Source organism: Dipteris shenzhenensis, chromosome 2, assembly GCF_047967505.1.
Source record: "Dipteris shenzhenensis isolate YYH24624 ecotype China chromosome 2, Dip_SZ_1.0, whole genome shotgun sequence".
Lineage (NCBI taxonomy): Eukaryota > Viridiplantae > Streptophyta > Polypodiopsida > Gleicheniales > Dipteridaceae > Dipteris > Dipteris shenzhenensis.
Window position 1 is genome coordinate 26,546,443 of NC_141597.1, and position 20,852 is coordinate 26,567,294.

General features: G+C 41.9%; 1 protein-coding gene across 1 annotated transcript in view; it reads right to left on the reverse strand.

The window, feature by feature from the left end:
• The window catches only part of LOC147904554 (ABC transporter B family member 25, mitochondrial-like), a 202,333-nt gene extending 199,116 nt beyond the window's left edge, over positions 1–3,217 (reverse strand). Inside the window, exons 1-2 of the mRNA XM_087387273.1 lie at positions 2,453–3,217; positions 2,066–2,332 (exon numbers count right to left, since the gene is read on the reverse strand). Of these exons, the coding sequence (XP_087243399.1) occupies positions 2,066–2,332; positions 2,453–2,797 (612 nt within the window). The 5' untranslated portion in view covers positions 2,798–3,217. The remainder of the gene's footprint in view (positions 1–2,065; positions 2,333–2,452) is intronic.
• Between the last annotated feature and the right edge of the window lie 17,635 nt (positions 3,218–20,852).

Here is a 20,852-nt window from a genome sequence, read left to right on the forward strand (position 1 = left end):
ATCCATCCGACATTTCATATTTCTTGGCTAAAGACGTACATTCCATTCGATGAAGCAGTTCCTCCTGCAGGTGATTATGTCCCAAAAATCGAAGACGATTATGTTCTCCTTATTCCTAAGCGTATTCTGGACCATCGACAACGAGAGACTTGACATCAACTTATCATGGAATTCCTTGTTCTTTGGCGAGATCTAGACAACTCCGACGCTACTTGGCAATCTGATGAAGACTTACAGCAGTACCCTGACATTTTACAGCAGTATTTTCAGAACTTACCGTGATATTTTCTACATCAGTTCATTATCTCCACGAAGGTCTTATTTTGAGTGGGAGGGGATGTCACGATCTATGACGTATTCCTTTCTCTATACCTTAGACTTATGGATGGTTTGATGAATGGACACTTGTGGAAGGGTATGCCCTTTCGACGGGACACTTCCTATGAGGCACAACCCTTCACAAGAGACATTCTATTGAAGAGACACTTCTATTGTAATGTACCCTCTCATCAAGGGTCACACCCTTCACAAGGGGTACACACCTCTTCATGCACATACACTTTGGAGTACACACCTTTTCATGTGTGACTCTTCACTCTCTATATAAGAGAGGCCCAACTGTATGGATGACACACTACAGACACTCAAGCAATACAAATATTCCTTGTTCTCTGCTATTTTCAGTCTTCTTTATGTTCCTTAGCACATTTCTAAATATAGTAAATCTAGGATTTCTTACAGCGGAGGCAGCACATCATGGTATGCACTCGTATCCGCATGGTTTGCCAAACAGGGTATTCAAATGGACCGGCTTCCCCCATTTCAGTACAGCATGGATGCACCTCCAGAGTCGATCCCACAAGATGAGATTAACCATACCATACGACTAGATCTCCTCCAGCGCCATACGTCTCAGACTTGGGGGGGAGACCAGGAGTTCCCCACCAACCTCCAATTCTATCTCAGCCATTTCCTAAGAGTATCGGAAGGTGGACTCAGCCCCAGTACCTCGAGGACAGAGGTGTCTCACATGCACTGAGGATTGCCATTGGACAGATGTGAGTCTTAACCCATCAGCTAATGATCGAGGCAAGGAGAGCTACATGTATACCAAAGAGCAAAGGACTTGCAGATTGTGCACGATGGGGGAGGTTGAGAAAGAGGAGCATTTTCTATGCACCCACCCAGCCTATTATGAGATCCCGGGAAGATACCACTTCCTCTTCCAGGAGGGACATGGCTTTGGTCCACTCTCACGATTGATCCACTTCCAAGACCAGGTCTGTATTGGGCTATACCTGATGGAGATGAGACAACACAGAGAGATCCTACTGCAAGATCAGAGATCAACAGGAGATGACAATGCCACAGGATACTGAGGTAGACGAGCACAGTGGCATGTCATGGACTTCTATGCATTCGAGTCAGCTCCAGGGCACACTGGTGGAGGAGGAGATAGCTGATATGAGGACAGTATGGATCAAGGGAGAGAGCAGACATGGTGCCACCAAGCGAGGGACACAGAGACCGACACGGAGAGTGACCAAAGAGCACACAATTGAGGTCTAACCTATCTCAGCTCTCCTCAAAGGAGATCGCCAGAGCCAAGGCATCACTCTTGACATGGCACATCGGATCCAAAGATCGAGGAGACCATGTCCTCTTCCACAACGCGAGACAGCCCGACAGATGCAGATCCGCAATATCTTTGCAGCACACCAGAGAGCTACCACGGTGCCGGGTTTCGGCTTTTGAGTCTTAGACTTCAGCTTACATTTGGCTCATATTTGAGTTTTTTTTTGTTTCTGGGGACAAGACTTGGCATGTGATGTATCATGTGGAGCATTGCGTGGCTTGGCATGTGATGTAGGAGATCCGTATGTCCATTGCTCGAGACCCCATTTCGGCAGGCAACTATGTTTTTGTGACGGATCTTTAATAATTTAAGAGGTTAAATGTATGCACTTTAGTCTTCTTTTTATTTCTTTTAAAAGTTCTTTAGTTTTATCGTTCGGAGAAAGCCAGTAAACTTTTGACTAAAGCAGTAAGATGCCAGTACTCATACCTTGGCAGATACCAACAGACCAAGGGAGACGATGAGACGCATGCGAAATTCGGTGTTGTTTTTAGGCCACAAATAGGAACTAAGGTTTCGCAATATGCGTAGATCTGCCGCGGGCGTGTCGGATACTTCATGCAATCTTCCCTCCGCCTGGGGCTTTTTCCCAAATGAAGAGGGGTTCGAAGAAGACGATGGGTTTCCGTCCTTTGGGGCCAATGACGTTGAGAACTGGGCAGGCAATCCTAGTCCAAGCCTGCTGGGTCGAGTTCCCTGGAAATAATGCAAGAACAACGCTTCATGTCATTGATAGTACCGTCACCACGTGGTGGATGGTACTGCATTTAAAAGCTTTTGCAACTGATCAGTAGAGAACAAGGAAAGAAGTGATACCGTGCTGGTCCATCGGACGACTCTACCGCACTGCTCGCTCTCAACGTCCCATTTTCTTCGAGCACCGAAATCAATTCCTAAATTATCATTAAGATATCTGCCACACATCTCGCTGCATGCACTCGGCAAGCACGCCTCTGTTGGCCTTCTTTGAATGAATTCGTGTTCCCGATCGTAGGTAGCGCATTTTCTGGGTACACCGTGCCTGAATTCCGCTCCCGCGGCGCTGAACTGTAATGCTGGTGATCTGCGAATACGATCGCCATCTTTGGGACACTCAGCAAAAGCCCAGCCCGAACCAAATCTCCACTTTTTCGAGCGGAGCAATGTTCTGGGTAAACCCATATCAAAATTGCTCGTCAAAACGCGAACTCAAGGAAGCTCATTTGCGAGGAAAAACGAACGAGAGCCGTACAGCTAGCTACTGGAGCATTAATTCTCTCTCTCATTTGAGCTGTGAGAGGCGGGACGGGGCGGGGCGAAGCTAAGGCGATGCAGCGAGGCAAAGCGAGATGCTATGAAGAAGAGGACTAGCAGAGTAGAGAAAAAGGTTTAGGAGTGAGAGGAAATGCGCAATCAAAGGTCGTCAATGGTGAATTGGGTGTGAGTCGTGAAATCTCCCAAAGGTACAGAATGAAATGACGAATCAACTCTCTGCTGAATTCTACAAATCTCATCAGAATTCTACAAATCTCATCAGAAGCTCCGTTATCCCTTCTTGCTTGCTGGATTTTGTCACAGCCTGAGGAGTCTATGAGCCTTGGCTCTGAATACCAATTCAATCACACTTTGAGCTTCGATTTTCAGCTCTATACAATCATAGTACAATTTGCCCCAGGACAAATTGTCCGGTTGGACCCCCAAGGTTCTTTTTATTAAATTCTCACTACAAAGTTCAAGCTCACGGTCTGCCCTTCTTCATCCCCCTCTCCAATAGGTCATGATGAGCTTCTCCCATGGTGCATCCTAAAAGCCTAGGAAGATACACTTAGCAAGATGCTACCACAGAGAACAATGCAACCTAGGAGTTTAGCCTCAAGCTCAAGGAATATATAATTACATGCATGAAGAGATTCTACAACCAAGCGAAGACATTGGAATCCTTCAATAAAAAGTAAGAGGCACTAAAGAATACAATAGACTAGCAAACACTTCATCATCAAAACCTTAAAATCAGAAATTTAGAGACTTTTATTGCAATATTTGTTGGCTGCTAGCCTCGAGGAGCTAATATCTTGCCATGGACAAGCACTTGAGAATTCCAGTAAAATAATAGCCAAAGTGGAGGAGCACTCCAAGGAAGCCATGTTCTAGTCACAATTGGTAAGAAAATAGCTACGACAAGAGGTCGCCCAAGAGACCTTCGATGAGGAATGGAGAAGGAAAAGCAAGGCACTTAACATCAAGATATTCGGACAAAAAGATGATGTGACTAGCCCATTGTCATAGCCAAGGACTTCCTCCATGACAATATGGGGAAGACAAAGGGCAGCTTGACAATCCCTAGAGATGTAATGGAGATGCGATGAGGAAAGGCCCTTGATCATCAAACTCAAAGATACAACAAATGATTCTCATGAAATTGGCTATTCTTCTCTACAGGGGATCAAAGTCTTTGTTAAGCAAATAGAGCAACACAACAAGGGTCACAAGATAGTCTTCAAGGCCAAGCGCTAAGGGAAGTATGTAGGAATAAAAATGGGTGAGTCGTTAGCCAAGAGAAGAAGACTGCCCCCCTAGGTGTGAAGTATGTGAGACCACCAACTCCTTAGCATTCACAATTTGGAACAACGCTAATGCGGGACTCTATTTAGCACTAGAGAACCTTCAAGAAATATTATTGGGATGGATTTTGTGGTCTTACATAGAGATACATCAGAGCTCAGAGTAAGAGGATTACCTATATTGCATGGATATACAGGGATATCAGTGCACCAAATGGAGATACACACAAATGGTAAGAGGATTACCTATATTACACCATGTGATATAGATAAGAGGATTACCTATATCACATGGATATACAGGGATATCAGTGCACCAAATGGAGATACACACAGATGGAGGAGTACAAGAGTCAAGTAGAGTGGTTCTCCTTGTTTGCTCACACTTATAAACCTATGTCTCTATCTTGAGTACAAATGATCATGCTAGATATATGTGGGTTTGTCTGCAAAGACCTCACGCCTATAAACCTATGTCTTTGTCTTACGTACATATGATTATGCCAGGTACATATGGGTTTGTCTGCAAAGACCTTCCACTAGAGATGTATACAATGTAGCATGCTACTTTCCCCCCGATACATATGAGCATGCTAGGGTCTCCACAAGGGTGCACACGTGTCCACCTATCTGAAGACATCTAAAGATATGGGCAACAAGAAGAGGTTCTAATGCTCAATGCCAAGACATGCACCATGCAATAGAGATCCTTGACTTCTAGAGAGATGTCATTAAGCCCTCACTGGTAGATACCATGCAACATGTCTTAGGACACGTATGAGCACATTATAGTCACACAATTCAGCTTGTACTTGTTAGATATGTGTGCTGAGCATTAGCTGGTCATATATAAGGGCTTCTGCAAATGGCTTGGATCAAAGAGATACACACGTAGCCCCACGGGTGTAGCCATAGTGTTATTGATAATGTCACAGGGTCTATTGCTTTCACATTACAAATTTCTAGCCTCCTGACCACTCAAAAAATGGTGATAATCAAACAATGCCTTGGCAATGATTCTAGTGTAGTTGGGGGCACAACAAAGGGCAACTATGTTGAGGTAGTTGGTTGAGCTAAAAAAGTCAATCAATAGCAACAATTGTGAAGCAAAGATGCAACGACCTTCCCCTAGAGAGAAGACCAAAACTAGATAGTAAGCCTCTGCTATATAAGTTAGCTTGACAAATCCCAACTATTCAAGCCAAGCATCCCATAGCTAGTAGCACAGGTCCTCTAGAAATAGGCAGCAATGCTCTCCCCTAGAAGAATTTATAGCAACAATTTCCAATGCCTTCAATATTAGCAAGGGCCTCTTCTAGAGATGGTGATGATTATTGCACTATTTGGCCTTTTCAGCAAGTAAAGGCCTGAGAGCAGAGGGCAAGTTCCCCCAAGATGTGGTGACTATCCAGGTAGAGGACCAAAATCCCCAATTTTGGTAGCAAAATCAAGGTAAAATAGAGGGGGGGGGGATCCAAAATAGAGGTGCAAAAAATAGGCATAGTAGACTTGAGAAAGATGTGCCAACTATGCTAGCTCCAAATAAACTGACTGGCCCATTTTTAAGTAGTACAAGCAGCCCACATACAAAAATAAACTCCCCAAAACCCCAATGATGCAATGAGAGGCAATTCCAAGTTCATTATAAGGTTTTCAAAGGTGGGTGATGACTTTGGAAGAGGCACCCTATCAAGAAACACTCTTCCAAATTTGTCGACAAGACAATGTATGTCTATAACAAAGGCAAATCTAGAAAATGGAAATGATCTAACAAAGTCTTTGCAATGATTTCGGTGTAGTTGGTAGCATAGCAAAAGGGCAACCTATCTTGAGGTAGTTGGGTGAGCTAGTAAAGTCTATCAATAGAAGCAATTGTGCTATGACCTTTATCAAAAGAGGAGACCAAAATAGGATTGTAAGCCTTTGCTATACCAGTTGACTAGGCTGATAAATGCCAAGTATTCAAGGTACCATAGCCGTGCATCTTCTCTAATATGGGGCAATGCTCTCCCTTGGAAGAATTAATAGCAACAACTGCCAATGTGTTCAACCTCGGCAATGGCCTCTTCTAGAGATGGCAATGATTATTGCACTAGTTGACCTTTTCAACAAGTAAAGGCCAGAGAGCGAAGGGCAATTTTTCCCAAAATGTGGTGACTATCAAAGTAGAGGACCAAAATCCCCCAACTTTGGCAACTAAATTGATGTAGGCAAATGAAAAAATAATCCAAATTAGAAGTGCAAAAAAGAGGCGAACAAGTAGGTAGAGTTGACTTGAGAAAGATATGCCATCTATTCTTGCTTCAAATAAATTGAGTGTTCGATTTTTTAGCAGTACAAGTAACCCATATAGTAAAATAAACTCCCACAAGCTAAGTGGTGCAACAAGAGTTTGAATATAAGGTCTCCCAAGGTGGGTGATGGCTCTAAAAGAAGACCCTATCATGAAGATGAAATAGGTTAACTAGCACAAAAGGGCAGCGACCAAGAGGATCAAGGACTCGTCTTAATGGGAAAGTGAAATAGGTCGACCAACCACCACAATGAGCAACATCAACATAGACTACTAAGAGGGTTGAGGAGGTAAGGGGTGACATGAGCCTGACCCCCATTGAGGAGCAATGATGGGAGTGATGTGATAGGAGGAAAAAAAAATTACAAGAGGTGGGAGAGTAAGAAACCTATCCTTGACCTCTACAATGATGGGAGTGATGTGATAGGAGGGAAAAAAAATTACAAGAGGTGGGAGAGTAAGAACTCTATCCTTGACCTCTACATATGACAAAAAAGCCAAGGGGTGGCCTGTAATGCAACGACATCTCAAGTTGTATCAAATTTAAAAAAACAGAGAGCAATCCTCGATACTCATGAATGATTTGGTCCAGTTGATCCTGGCCCCCAATGAGAAACTCACTTAAAATATAGTGCAATGTTAAGCTGACCAAATATAATTTAAAAGCAGCTAGCAACAAATATGGATCCATGCGAGAAACAGTCCATTGATAGTCCTGAGAAGGGACGAGTTGGAATGCAATGCAAATTCGATCTAATATATGATACAGATTGTCTCACTTTATAGGATCCACTTCAATGCTGTTGCAAAAGTGAAGGATGAAGTATGTATTTAGCTCATAGTAGCTTCACCTACTTTTCACATGGAGGAGGGTCTAGCATGGTTGATTACATCTTGGGATCTATTGCCTTCACATCACATATCATGGACTTCTCTGTTTCACCACCTCCACCTAGAGTTGATCGTACATATATTTTCTTTAGCATCGCCACTCCCTACCACACCACACTTACACAACCTATCACAACATACATTTTGATCACAACCTCTCACAAAGATACTCTGCACAACTCCACATGTTACTCACCTATATTGACCACATAGCTCTTCTAGAAGTCTAGGCCGCTTTGATTAGTCGATCACTGCATGAGGCTTACCCTTCACGCCTTCTCGTACACCACACGCTCCAACCAGCCACCGCCTCTAGGGTCTGTGCCATGCAATAGCTGGTACAATGACGAGCGTAAAGCTCTTCCCTAACAACTCCGTTTTGTGCCACTGCTACAAAGGTTACACATCTCTCCCATTGATTGCTGATGGTGAAAATAAGGTTTTCCCAAATAGAAGCCAGTATATCAATTAAAGTAGATGGTTGATTGCCTGGAACATGTGCACATCTCAAACACCAATTCCACCACAATATAACAATGGATACCACCTCCCAAGTCAAACTATATTGTGAAGAAGGCAAGGAATTTTGAGCTGGAATAAGCATAAAAAACAAATCTTGTAGATCCATGATGCTAAGCTCTATAGGAGAATGCCTCAGGCAATGTTGCATTAAGAAAGCATGGTCACCATCGTGAGATTTGTATAAAGCAAAGGCACCATACCCTCTGCCCCATATATCTTCTCCCCATATCATAATAATAGTTTCAAATGTGATATAAGAGAACAATCTAAAAACACCGGTCCAAACCACACTGGCAATGTGATAGCTCCACAACCAATTCTTGCTAGATTTCTCTACAAGCTAACATCTCATACAACGAGAAGGTCTACCCTCTACCATAACCATAAGCCCACTGGAATGCCCTTGTGAATGGTCTTAACAAGGAAAGTATTGAACTTTCTTAGCTCTAATGATCCCCCAAAAATGGGTCCATAACCTCACCAATAGTTGCTCTGTAATCACCTATGACTACCAATGTTGGACGGCCATGGGGGTATGGTGAATATCCATCCACTGAATCTTGTATCTGGTTCTCATCAAGTACTGGAAAAAGGGCAAAGGATCTAAAGCAATGGGAATTGGCCAAGACCACCAGTCCCCCAGATCTTAGCCCTACTCTGTTAAGCACTCTTTTGAAATATCAAAAGTCTCCATCTAGGCTTCTCTCTAATAGTTGATTGGGAGGGATCTAGTGACCATTGATTCCCCAAGCAACATATAACTCTACTCCTCTTTTAATCAAGATCATATTGGTCGATTAGCTATGTATGCATAAGTCTATGATAAGTATCTGTAGAATAATATAAGAAATGTGGTGGGCCCACTCTCACATCTACAAATATGTCAACCTTAGTGAAGCATCTAAAAATAGTTTGAGGATCCTCCTGAGGCTCAATGAGGCGATCTCTCCATGGCTTAGGGATGGCTCTCATAATCTAAAATCTAGTGGTAGAAACCTATTAGAGAGTTCTATATAAGTATGCATAACAGTCTCCTTTGTGATCTTCTGACCTCCCCTGAACTACTCTCCAATACTAGTCAAACCTTGGGCATGCAATTTTGCCAATCTAGATTTGGGCTCATTGCTAAGGGTAACACTCTAATATTGCACCATGGTGTTATGGATTGTGCGACCTATTTTGAGATATTTGGGTGAACTATAAAAGTTGATCAATAATCACAATTATGACACTAAGGGGTAGCAACATTTCCTTGAATAGGAGACCAAAATTGGGTTGTAAGGCTCTACTACATCAATGACCAGCTTGACAAATCCCAACTATACAAAGCAGGTCTCCCATAGCCAGTAGCAGAGCTTCTCTAGTAATAGGCAGCAATGCTCTCCCCAAGCAACTACAAATGCCTTTAACCTTAGCAATGGCCTCTTCCAGAGATGGTGATAATTGTTTCACTAGTTGGCCTTTTTGGCACGTAAAGCCTTGAGCACATAGGCTAAGTTCCCCCCAAATGTGGTGATTGTGTTCAAGTCTAGAGAATAGTGACGTAAATGCCAATGAAAACTTGCAAGATTTGTCTGTCTAAAAAATATTACTAACTTGCAACAACGTATTTCTAAAGGCTATAAACAACAACAAAAATACCCATAGTGTGGATGCAAGTAACAACAATAGTAATGGCAATGCTTTTGCTCAACTAAGTGCTTGACTGGCAGCAAAAGTACTACAAATTCTCCTCCAAATTGGCAACAGTAGTAGCACAATGGCAGCTTGACTCTCATACCAAAGTTCAGCTTGTCGAGGGTAGGATGGATGTATTTGACCAATGTGGTGCACACACAAACACACAAGGAAGACCTTACACCAAACAACCCCCTCTCAAGGGATTACCTCATAGTGTTTTAAGGATAAATCTAGGTGCATTGGCCCTAGTTTCTCATTTTAATTATGGGTTACCAACTATAAATACAAACACAAGATTAGGTCATATACATATTGGACTAAGAAGACCAACCAAACTTCAGAGTTTGCTTCTTCATTAGATAGCTTCTTCTCTTCGTAGCATTGGCAAAGCTCCTCTTGGAAAAACAATCACTTTACAAAAGTCATTATTATTTTCCATAAATACCACAATATTAAAGAACAAAGTAATCCTTTTCTAAGTGATTTCTCTTACCATGAAGTCTATAAGGTTTACCTTTGGCTTTTCTTTTGACAATCCTTTGTACTTTGTAGCAGCCAATGCTTGATCAATGATAGCAGCATTTGACCTTTACTTCATCTTTTTTTTCTCTTCTTGTTAGGCAATGATGATTTCTTTAAGGGTTGGGACCATGTAGGTTCTTCAAGATATTGACCAAGTTGTTGTACTCTTCATGCATGATTTTGAGAAGCACTCCCATATCATCATCATTTATCCTAGGACATGAAATTACAACTAGTTGAGTTGTAAGAATCCTCATCTTGTTGACATGTGCAACAAGGTATCCTCTTGATTTGATTGCAACTCAAAGAAATTAATGTTAAAAGATAACTTAAGGTTCTTATCATTACCTCCAAATACATCAAGATTAGAACATGCTTCAAAATGTGATTCTAGAGCATAAGTGTGATGAAGGTAATCATCAACAAGACCTAGAGCAAGGCATAAGCTCTTTCTTCCTAACACTATCTTGGGGTGCTCTTCTAAACCAAACCCTATAGATTTTCTCTCATAAAATGGATTTGACCTTCATTTTCTAGGTGTGAAAACCTTGGCCATTGAACTTGTAAATATGCATGTGGGAAGACATGATTGTCAATGAGGGTCATGCCAGTTGTTCTACCCAAGAGCAATGTCTAACCTCAAAATATAAGGTGATTAGGCTTCCTAATAGAACTATTTTAGTGACTAACCATCATGAAAATGAAATGAATGGAAATACTTCTAAAGAAAAGACTCTAAACTTATTATACTATGGAGATTTTGATAAAAATTTCACAACCACCATGCCATCCATCTAGTAGTAGCTGCCATTTTTTACCTATAGTTTCTATATAGACAAATGTAGACTTGGAGAGAAGTCAAGTTTTCATTTTTAATAGAAAGTAAAGAAATCGTATCATATGATGAGGACGGTAGCTCATAGCTATGTAAAACATGAGTGATAGGAGCAAGCATTCTTTCCAGGGAACATCATAGCCTAGAACGGTATCGTATGTTGAGGCATAGGAAGCAATAAAGGGATCTACATCTTAGAGGTCACAAGAGATGCAATTGTGAAATGATAATATTGTAGCTCATAGTTGCAAGTGACATGTTGGAGATGAAATGTGGCAGGCATTAGTTCTAAACCATTAATAGTAGGAGCAAAGCAATAGCTCACAATTGCAATGATAGGTTGCAAAATCAATATACGAGCTCACAACTACAATTCACGTCTATCCTCTCGCAAACGAGTGCCCTCGCTGCACAAGGCAAAGCCAGCACTCTATTGCATGCATTGTGTTAGATGGGGGAAACATAGCTTTTCGAAGGTCCTTCCCCAACCCGTTTACCAACCAAGGCCCCAATTGGCCTTAGCAGCACCACCTAACCCAATGAGTGCAAAAGGAGCCTCTTATGCCAACCAAGGACAATATAGGGCACAACATGCTCCATTATCGCCACCCATACTAGGTCCGCAATGTTCCCCACCTTGTATAACTCTAGTAAACCAAGTGTTGGTGGAGGAATTACCTAGTGATTGGGACAAAGAGCCTGAGCATGATCACAGCCATCCCAACTATCATCCCTACGAGGAAGGAAGTGGTGTCATAAGTCACTACCTTTTACATGAGGATTAGCATGTCCCGTTATATCAGACAACACCTGTGGCCTTGAGGGCAAGAGACATGTATTCCTTAGCACCCCCAATCCAATGCTATACATGTCAAGGTCCACACCGGGCAAGCAAATGCCCATACAAGGGAGGAGTGAACCCTCCCGTATCATGCTTTAAATGCCAAGGGTGGCACTTTTTAAAGGATTTTCCTTACATGGATCTCATTCCAATAGTGCCCTCCTCAATCGAGCCCACACCCTTGTGCGTTGGATGTGGAGTGGAGCATTTATTTAAGGATTGTCCATTGAGGAGGCCAACGACCACCAACCACCCCGCTCAAGAGTACTAGCATCAAGCATTGAACAAGGTCAAGGAGTAGCGATGCCCTTAAATCATCACGAGTATGTAGGTGAAGGCCCTAGGCAAGGAGATAAAGAAGCAGGCAAGGAAGGACATGGCTTCCACATCCTAAATTCTCGAGGCACACCAGTCCCCACAGACCGAGAAGGTCACTAGGGTGGACAAAGGAACAAATCAAGTGCTCATTCAAGATGGTTCAGATGAGGAGACAACCACCCTTGCCACCTCCTCTGCATATTCTGGATGAGCCCCTTCCCTAGATGATCCTAGTATGCCCCCATATCGAGAGGTAAATAAACTAGATCAGGCCCAAGGCCTCACATCCACACCTACTCACAAGGGAGCTTATCCAGACCCAGTCTTAGAGAAACAAAACTTAATATAGGCTGAGAACTTGGTACGGGAATGCCAAGAGAAATTTGAGCATAGACTCAAGGTCAACAAAAGGTCGAAAACCATCCATTGTGACCACCTAACAACTCATAGGGGAGCAAAGGTACTTAGAGTGCCAAAAAGAGTGGAAGAAGAGGAACCACCTAGCTGTGATAACTCAAAGGTTCCGAACCTGATGCAACAAACATTTCAAGAGAACCCAGTGTTGCAAAACTTGAGAGAGGAGGAAGACCTCTATGGTTTTGAGGAGCCACTATCTGTGGGAAGGGAGGCCTCCTCGGAACCACGTGATATTGCCGAGTTAGCAGCCTTCCTCTCTCCAGAGGTCAAGATGCCGATTGCATCCTTGCTGTAGGGGAATCCTACCCTCTAGAGAGACCTCTCAAATTGGATGCACCAAAGAATGTTGGGAAACATGGGGGAAAACTTCCCTCGAGCGAACCCATCTTGTAGTGAAGTTACAATGGGGGATCTACTAAACCCCTGGGAGTTCTCACGGGTATTTAACATTAAGGTATTTGGCTTCACTTACCCCATTTGATTTGTGGTAGTGGACTTCACCCAACAGCCCAGATACGAAGTCATCCTAGGTAGGACATTTCTACGAATGTCTGGACTCATACATGATTGGCACAAAGACATCTATTTATGCCATGAGGATTTATGAGGAGTAAACTGTGTGAGTGGACCTGTGCACCTACAAGGCCCACCCACTGTCAGGATGCCTATTTGCCGTGGAATCCAACACAATAAACATGACAACATCCCTGAAACTCTTCCAAACTTGTGAGAAAGAGTGCGACGAGAAGGAGGCAGATGAGTTTGGTATGCCTCTCTCCCCAAGCTCGAGTTCTCTCAGAATTGGATGCACATTCTAGCAAATATTGACATCCCAAAAAGGGGTAGGGTTCCAGATAACGACTCTTGAATGCAAAAAATTAAAGGAGGTAGTCCCCTCCGAATGTTTATATGCTCAAACCCCGTGAGGTGAGCGAGGGGGAAGTTAAGGTTAAGTCAAACCTCCACTGGTTGACATATGTAGGAGCAACCATTGCTCACCATGAGTTTTCCACCAGCTAGGGATCCCAGGCGAGTAGGATTATCGCTCCCGTGGGCTCTATAACTACCATGGGAGAACTTCCTACAGGTCTCAGGCCCTGAAGATCCAAAAGCCCAAAAACCTCCACCATAGGCAAAGAGAAGTTAACCCCCAAGGGGGATGAGGAGGATGACAAAGAAATGGAGGACTTATGACAGGTTCCCCTCCATTATAAGGACTACATGATAGAGGATTGTAAAATCCTATACCAACATGCCAAGAGTACCAAGGAATAAGGTTGCTTCCAAGGGTATGATGGCTCGACCAAAGTTAATGAATTGAACTTGGCACCAAAAGGGGATCAGCCCACTAGTATACGTAGCAAATGACCTCACCCCCAATGAGGAGCAAGCTTTAATTGTTCTCCTTCAAGGGTACAAGGCCTACATGGTGTGGAAGTATAGAGACATGAAGGGTGTGCCCGCTAAAGTCGTACAACATACTATACCATGAGAGATGATAATAGGCTGGTGCGCCAACGTTCCTATCACATGAATCCCAAATATGCGCTCATAGTGAGGGAGGAGATACAAAACTCATAGATGTGAGATTTATCTATGAGATAGAGCATACAGACTAGGTGTCACCCATTGTGATAGTCCTAAAGAAGAATGGAAAAATTCAATATGAGTAGACTTGAAAGAGGTTAATGCCACCACAAGGCGTGATCACTACCCATTGCCATTCACAGAGCATGTTCTAGAAAGGGTGGTTGGGAAAGAAGCCTAGAGCTTCTTAGATGGTTTGTCAGGCTACAACCAGATATCCATCACCCCAAGAGATCAGCACAAAACCACTTTTGCAACCAAATGGGGTGTGCATGCTTCCAAGGTGATGTTGTTTGGACTCATCAATGCACCCGCCACATTTCAGCAGCAGCCAATGATCACCGCTTTCAAGGAATACCTGAGAGACTTTGTGGAAGTCTTCTTAGATGCCTTGTGCATGAATTCCAAATGGGATGATCATCTAAAATACCTGAAGTTAGACCTTGAGAGGTTTAGATTGTGTCGAATATCCCTAAATCATCAATTTTGGGTCAAACAAGGAGTGATTCTTGGCCAGATAATGTCCAAGAACGAGATCTCCATGGATTACAATAAGATCAAGCTCATTCTCGAGCTACACCCATGAATGCCAAAGGGGTGCAATGGTTTATAGGCCATACGGGTTATTATTGAAGATTCATCCTGTTCTATGCGGACATAGACTAGCCATTGTATAAGTTGTTGATAGTCTTTGAGTGGACCGAGGAGTGTTAGAAATAATTCAAAACCCTCAAGCTAGCTCTAGCTATAACACCGGTAGGATGGGCTAGGACTAGAATCTAATATTCCACATCCAGATAGATGCCTTAAACTTTTCCATAGGGTGCGTATGTGTACTTTGCTAGCCGGCAATTAAACGATGCTGAGGTTAGTTACACTACAATAGAGAAAAAAGGTCTAGCCATGGTTTATGCAATTAAGAACTTTAGGCAATACTTGTTAGCCAACAAGTTTGCCTTTTTTGTTGATCATCAGGCACTACTATACCTGGACAATAAGCTCTGCATGACAAGATGCATAGCAGGTGGGTGTTAATCCTCCTAGAGTTTGACTTCACAATTGCGGTGTGTCAAGGAAAGATCCACGTCCTAGCCGATTACCTCTCAAGGATCCCCAATGGAGAACCTCCAGTAGGAGTCAAGGATGACCTCCTAGATGCTCCCTTATTTCTCATTGACATAATCCTAGAATGGGCAGCTGAAATAGGCAATTACTTGGAAAACAGGTTACCTATCATCGATAAAGTCCTTAAAAAATATAGGACCCGCAAACTCATGAAAGATGCAGCGTCGTACCAACGAATCACAAGCCAACTCTATCGTACAGGAAAAGATGGCATTATGCGTAGGTCTGCACACAAGTATGTGGACATGCTCGAGGAAGCACATTCAAGAATAGCGGGCAGTCACTTTGCCGCCGACATTACAACATGTAAGGTGCTTTAGGGCCTTTGGTGGCCAACCCTCTTTGGGGATGCAAATGAGTTTGTCAAATGATGTGATCCCTACTCGAGTGAAAAGTCCCCATAAGGTGGATATGATTGCCCTAACATGAATATTAATGGATCAGCCTTTTGAGAAATGGGGCATAGATTTATTGGTCATATACGCCCAGTAGCTAAGGGGACATAAGCTAGATACATCATCTTGGCCATTGATTATTTCACCAAATGGATGGAGGGTCGAGCCACAAGGAAAATTGATGTGAGAGCTACATCTAAACTTTTACATGAATAAGTAATCACGCAGTTTGGATGCCCCTTGGAACTAGTTAGCGATCGAGGAACCCATTTCCTCAATGAAATGATAGCAATCCTGACTAGCGAATTCATGATCATACATAGAAAATCCACGTTGTATTATCCTCGAGAAAATGGCCTAGCTAAAAGCTCAAACAAAATGTGTTGCATCATCATAACTTGTATAGTTGAAGGAAGTCTTGATTGGGAGCACAAACTCATCGTCGTGGCACTGTGGGCCTATCGCATGTCATACAAAGTGGCAAACAATTGCACCCCCTTTTTTGGGGTAGTTAGCACTAGCTACTCTACATTTAGAGAAGGATGCGCTACTTTGGTGGTTTGTACTCCAATCGAAAAGTAGTCCAATCAAGGAGTGGTCTAAATTATTGGAATAATTAAAGATGACATTTCTCCCGCTTAAGTATAAGGAGGACCAAATGTTTAAATGGGAGAAACTATGGCAATTTGATAGGGAGACACTGAGCGAATACACTGTGAAATTTTGGCATTTATCTCTAGAGTTCACAACGAAGACAGAAGAGAAGAAATTATATAAGTATCTCTAGGGTCTTAGACCAAACATCTGACATGAGTTGGAACTCCTAAACCCAACTAAATTAAAGGATGCCATTAGATTAGCCGAGGCAGCAAAAAGGAAAGTCAATCCTAGAAGGAGAGAAGTAACATATGAGGCGTCAACTTCACAAAGTAGACCCTTTGTTTGATCAGCTAACTCTAAACAAAATGGACAAGGCTTTCCTAGGTGAGTGGGAGTACAAACAATTAATAGCAAACTGACAGGGAAACCTACTCTAGGAGGGTGTGTGAAACCTCCATTCATGTCTCCTCAAGAAAGGGATAGATTGTTTAAGGAAAGAAAATGTTTTGGATGCAAAAAGGTGACAGATCATAGATTTTATGATTGTCCGGAGTTAAAGAAGATGGGTAAGACCAATGTAACTAGGGCTTCTCACCCTAAGCAAGAGGGTGAACCTTCTTGTAAAAATATTGAAAACATTAAAAAGAGCAATAATGCTAGTTTGCATTACACCTTTGGTCGACACGACTTATTTAAGTTACATGGATATGTTGGGGGTCAATGTAATGATGGTAGTAACTATGATATTATCTCAGATAGGTTGACTAATACAGTCAAAGCTAAGAAATGGCCTTTGAGGGATATGAGTATTAGTGGTGCGTTCAAAGGGAATGAAGAGAAATGTACATCTAAAGTCAAGAACTTGCTCTTCAAGATCCAAAAGTATGAAGATCGTAGAGACTTTCCTGTTGCTCCTCTACAAGAATTCGACCTAATCCTAGGCAAGTCTTGGAGGTATGATTTCCAACCATCTATGGATGTAAGGAAACATACTTGTACCTTTGATCACCACATCACCTTAAAAGGTGAGCGAGATATTTCCCATATTCCTCTCATATCTCATACTAGAGCTAAAAGGAAGTTACGTAAGGGAGTGAGTTGTAGTATGATACATGTTAGGGAAGTGAAGCCCAAACATAGTGATCTGGAATGTCAACATCTAGAGTTTCTCAAGCAATTCGATGATCGATTTGCTAGTGACAATCGGCATGAGTTGCCTATCTCTAGACCTGAAGATCATACTATTAAGTTGATTCTAGGGTCCTCTCCTTCATGTACATCTCCCTATCGAATGAATAAGGTAGAGCTAGAGGAGGTGGAAAAGCAAGTTGCGGACTTGCTAGAGAAAGGTCTAATCACGCCAAGTAGTTCACCTTTGGGGCTCCAGCCCTTTTAGTGAAAAAGAAGGATGGAACCTTTAGGATGTGTATTAATTATAGAGCCCTTAATAAGTTGACAATTAATAATAGGTTTCCTATAGGATGAGGGAAGAAGACGTGCATAAGACTACCTTTAGGACACAAATAGGACATTATGAATTTGTAATTATGTCCTTTGGGTTGACTAATGCACCTGCTACCTTTTGTAGGCTAATGAAAAGAGTTCTTCAACCATACATAGGCAAGTTTGTAGTTGTGTTTTTTGATGATATTTTAATTTTCAGCCAAAATGAAGAAGAACACAAGCAACATCTTACACAAGTGATGGAATTGCTTTGAGAGAACTAACTCTTCCTGAATATAAAAAAGAGCGAGTTCTTTAATAAGGAAATAGAATATTTAGGCCATGTCATCAATGAACATGGAATTTAGGTTGATCCAACCAAGGTGAAAGCTATAAAGGAATGGCTTGTCCCTACGAATGTACATGAGCTAAGATCTTTTCTTGGTTTATGCAGCTATTATAGGAGATTCATCTTGAATTTCTCTAAGATTGCATCACCACTTACCTACTTAAGAAGCAATCAATGTATCATTGGGGTGATAAACATTCGAGTGCCTTTGAGAATTTGAAGGTTGCTTTAATGACTAGCCATGTGTTAGTTTTGCCAAATTTTGATAAGCCTTTCTTTGTCGTATGTACAGATGCTAGTGGTATATCCATTGGAGCCGTACTAATGCAAGATAGCCTTTGAAAGTCAAAAACTTCAAAGTGCTAAATTAAAGTATTGCACGTATGAGAAGGAAGTATTAGCCATACTCCATGCTATGAAATTATGGAGACATTATCTTTATGGATCCGACTTCAAGGTCAAGATAGATTATCAGAGTATTAGACATTTGTTTTCTCAACCAATAGTTTCACCTCGGCAAATCAAGTGGGCAAAATATATTCAAGGGTTTGGACAACTTGAGTTAGAATATCAACCTAGTAAGGAGATCATAGTTGCAGATGCACTAAGTCATAGACTGAGTGTAAACTATGTCTCCATGGTGAGAGAAGAATCTCTTAGTGCGATGAAGGTTGCCTACAAAGGTGATAAAGAATTTGGGACTATAAATGATGCATTACTTCAAGGACTAGGTGATTCCTTAGGGGGATATGCAATTCATGATGGGTATCTTCTTAAAGGACGTTTCATTTGTGTACCCTCCACTTTTAGATCCCTAGTTTTAAAAGAGATGCATAGTAGTCCCTATTCTGAATATAGAGGTATTAGATGGACCATTGATAGAATTGAAAGATATTTCTCTAGGTCGGGATTGAGAAAGGAAGTAACTACTTTAGTCCAATAGTGCTTAACTTGTCAAAAAGTTGAGTGATAATGGTAAGACACTAGGAATACCTAGCGAAGGATGGGAGCATATTACTATGGACTTTGTGTCAGGATTTCCAAAGACAAGGACACAAAATGAGCAAATCCTTACTATTATAGATAGACTTAGTAAATAGGCCCATTTCATTCCATGTAAGAAGAACATCACTGCCATAGAAATTACTAAGTAATTTATTAAAAAAATATTTCGATTACATGGATTACTCACATCCATTACATCAGATAATGATCCCAAGTTCCAAAGCCAATTCTGGAAAGCTCTTTTCGAGAACTTAGGAACTAAATTGTAATTCTCCACTACATATCACCCATCGACTAATGGACAAAGTGAAATAGCTAACCAAGCTATTATCCAACTGCTGCTGTTACGTAGTTATGTCCATGACAATCCTACCCTATGGGAATTATATTTACCTCTATTAGAGTTTGCATATAATAACTCTACCCATTCTACTACCCGCCGCAAGGCACGATTTGAGATCATCTATGGCACACCCATTGCACATTTAGGAGAGAGGATTTTGGCATCTGATCAGTTTGCTGAAGATGTGTAGGAAGTACTTATACAGGTTAAAACACATATTCAGCGAGCTCAAGAAGCGTACAAGAAGGCTACGAATAAGAAGCGAAAGGATGTACATTATGAGAAGGGAGATTGGGTTCTTTTAAAGATTGACAAAAGAAGTATAAAGACAATCTGAGGAAATACCAAGTTTGGAAAGCTCGCATTAAAATATTATGGACCTTTCCAGGTTTTAGAGGTTATACATCCAGAAGAAACTCCAACATCTTACATGTTGACATTGCCTACCTGGAGGATGAAGAATGGTTTCCATGTTAGCATCTTGAAGCCATTTAAAGGTGTGCCACCAGTGAGGCCTATTGAAGAAGAAGAACCAAAACTTGAAGATGGGGTAGAATTACTTGTTCCAGAATGAATACTGTTCCATGAGGTCAGGAGTTCCAGGAATAGACAGAGATCTTGATATTTGGTAAAGTTTAAAGGATATTTTATGGAAGATGGCCAATGGTTTGATTAAAGGATATCCTATGGAAGATGGCCAATGGTTCGATGAAGATCACTTGAAGGATTACCCTGCACTTATTGAAGATTATTTGAAGGCACACAGATGAGGACATCTACTTCTCTAAGCAAGAGGGCATGTCATGACATGATTATTTCTATTAGATCCTAGTGGATCATTCTAGGGAATCTGGCAATTACCCTATGATTATAACATTGTAAATTGGCCAATTGAATATAATAAAATATGCACGTATGCATTAGGTCCTAGGATGGTTAGGAAAGGGTAGGATTGTGTATGGGTATTGCATTAATCAATGGTAGGCATAAAGAGTCATAGGCTAAGGGTAGAATAATGGGGTATGCCCAAGGGATGTGATCCCAAGAGGCATGAGGGTTGCACCCTCTCGTGTCATTCATGGTGTGTGAGTATGGGCATTTGCATGCATATGGATTGTAGCTTGTTGGGAGCATGTAGACGAGTCTAGCAAAAATACACTCACATGGGCACTCCATCCACCCCATTTGGAGGGCCAATCTGTCTCAATCTAAACACATGTGCATTCCTGCATTCAAGAACGTGACATTTAGTTGAATGCATAACCAATCTTGAACAGTTAGATGAGAAGATTACACGCAGCATATTACCTTTGAGTGGAGAAGGCAAGGCACAAAAAAAGGTTTGACTACAATCTCAAGAACAAGGACCTCGAAGAGGGGGACCTGGCACTTCTCTATAGTGTCTGCAACACCTTAAATATAGGGGTATGGGTCCCTACCATGAAGTGGAGATTACCCCACAAGGTGCATGTTGAATAACCACCCTAGACGGAGTCGAGATGGACAGCTA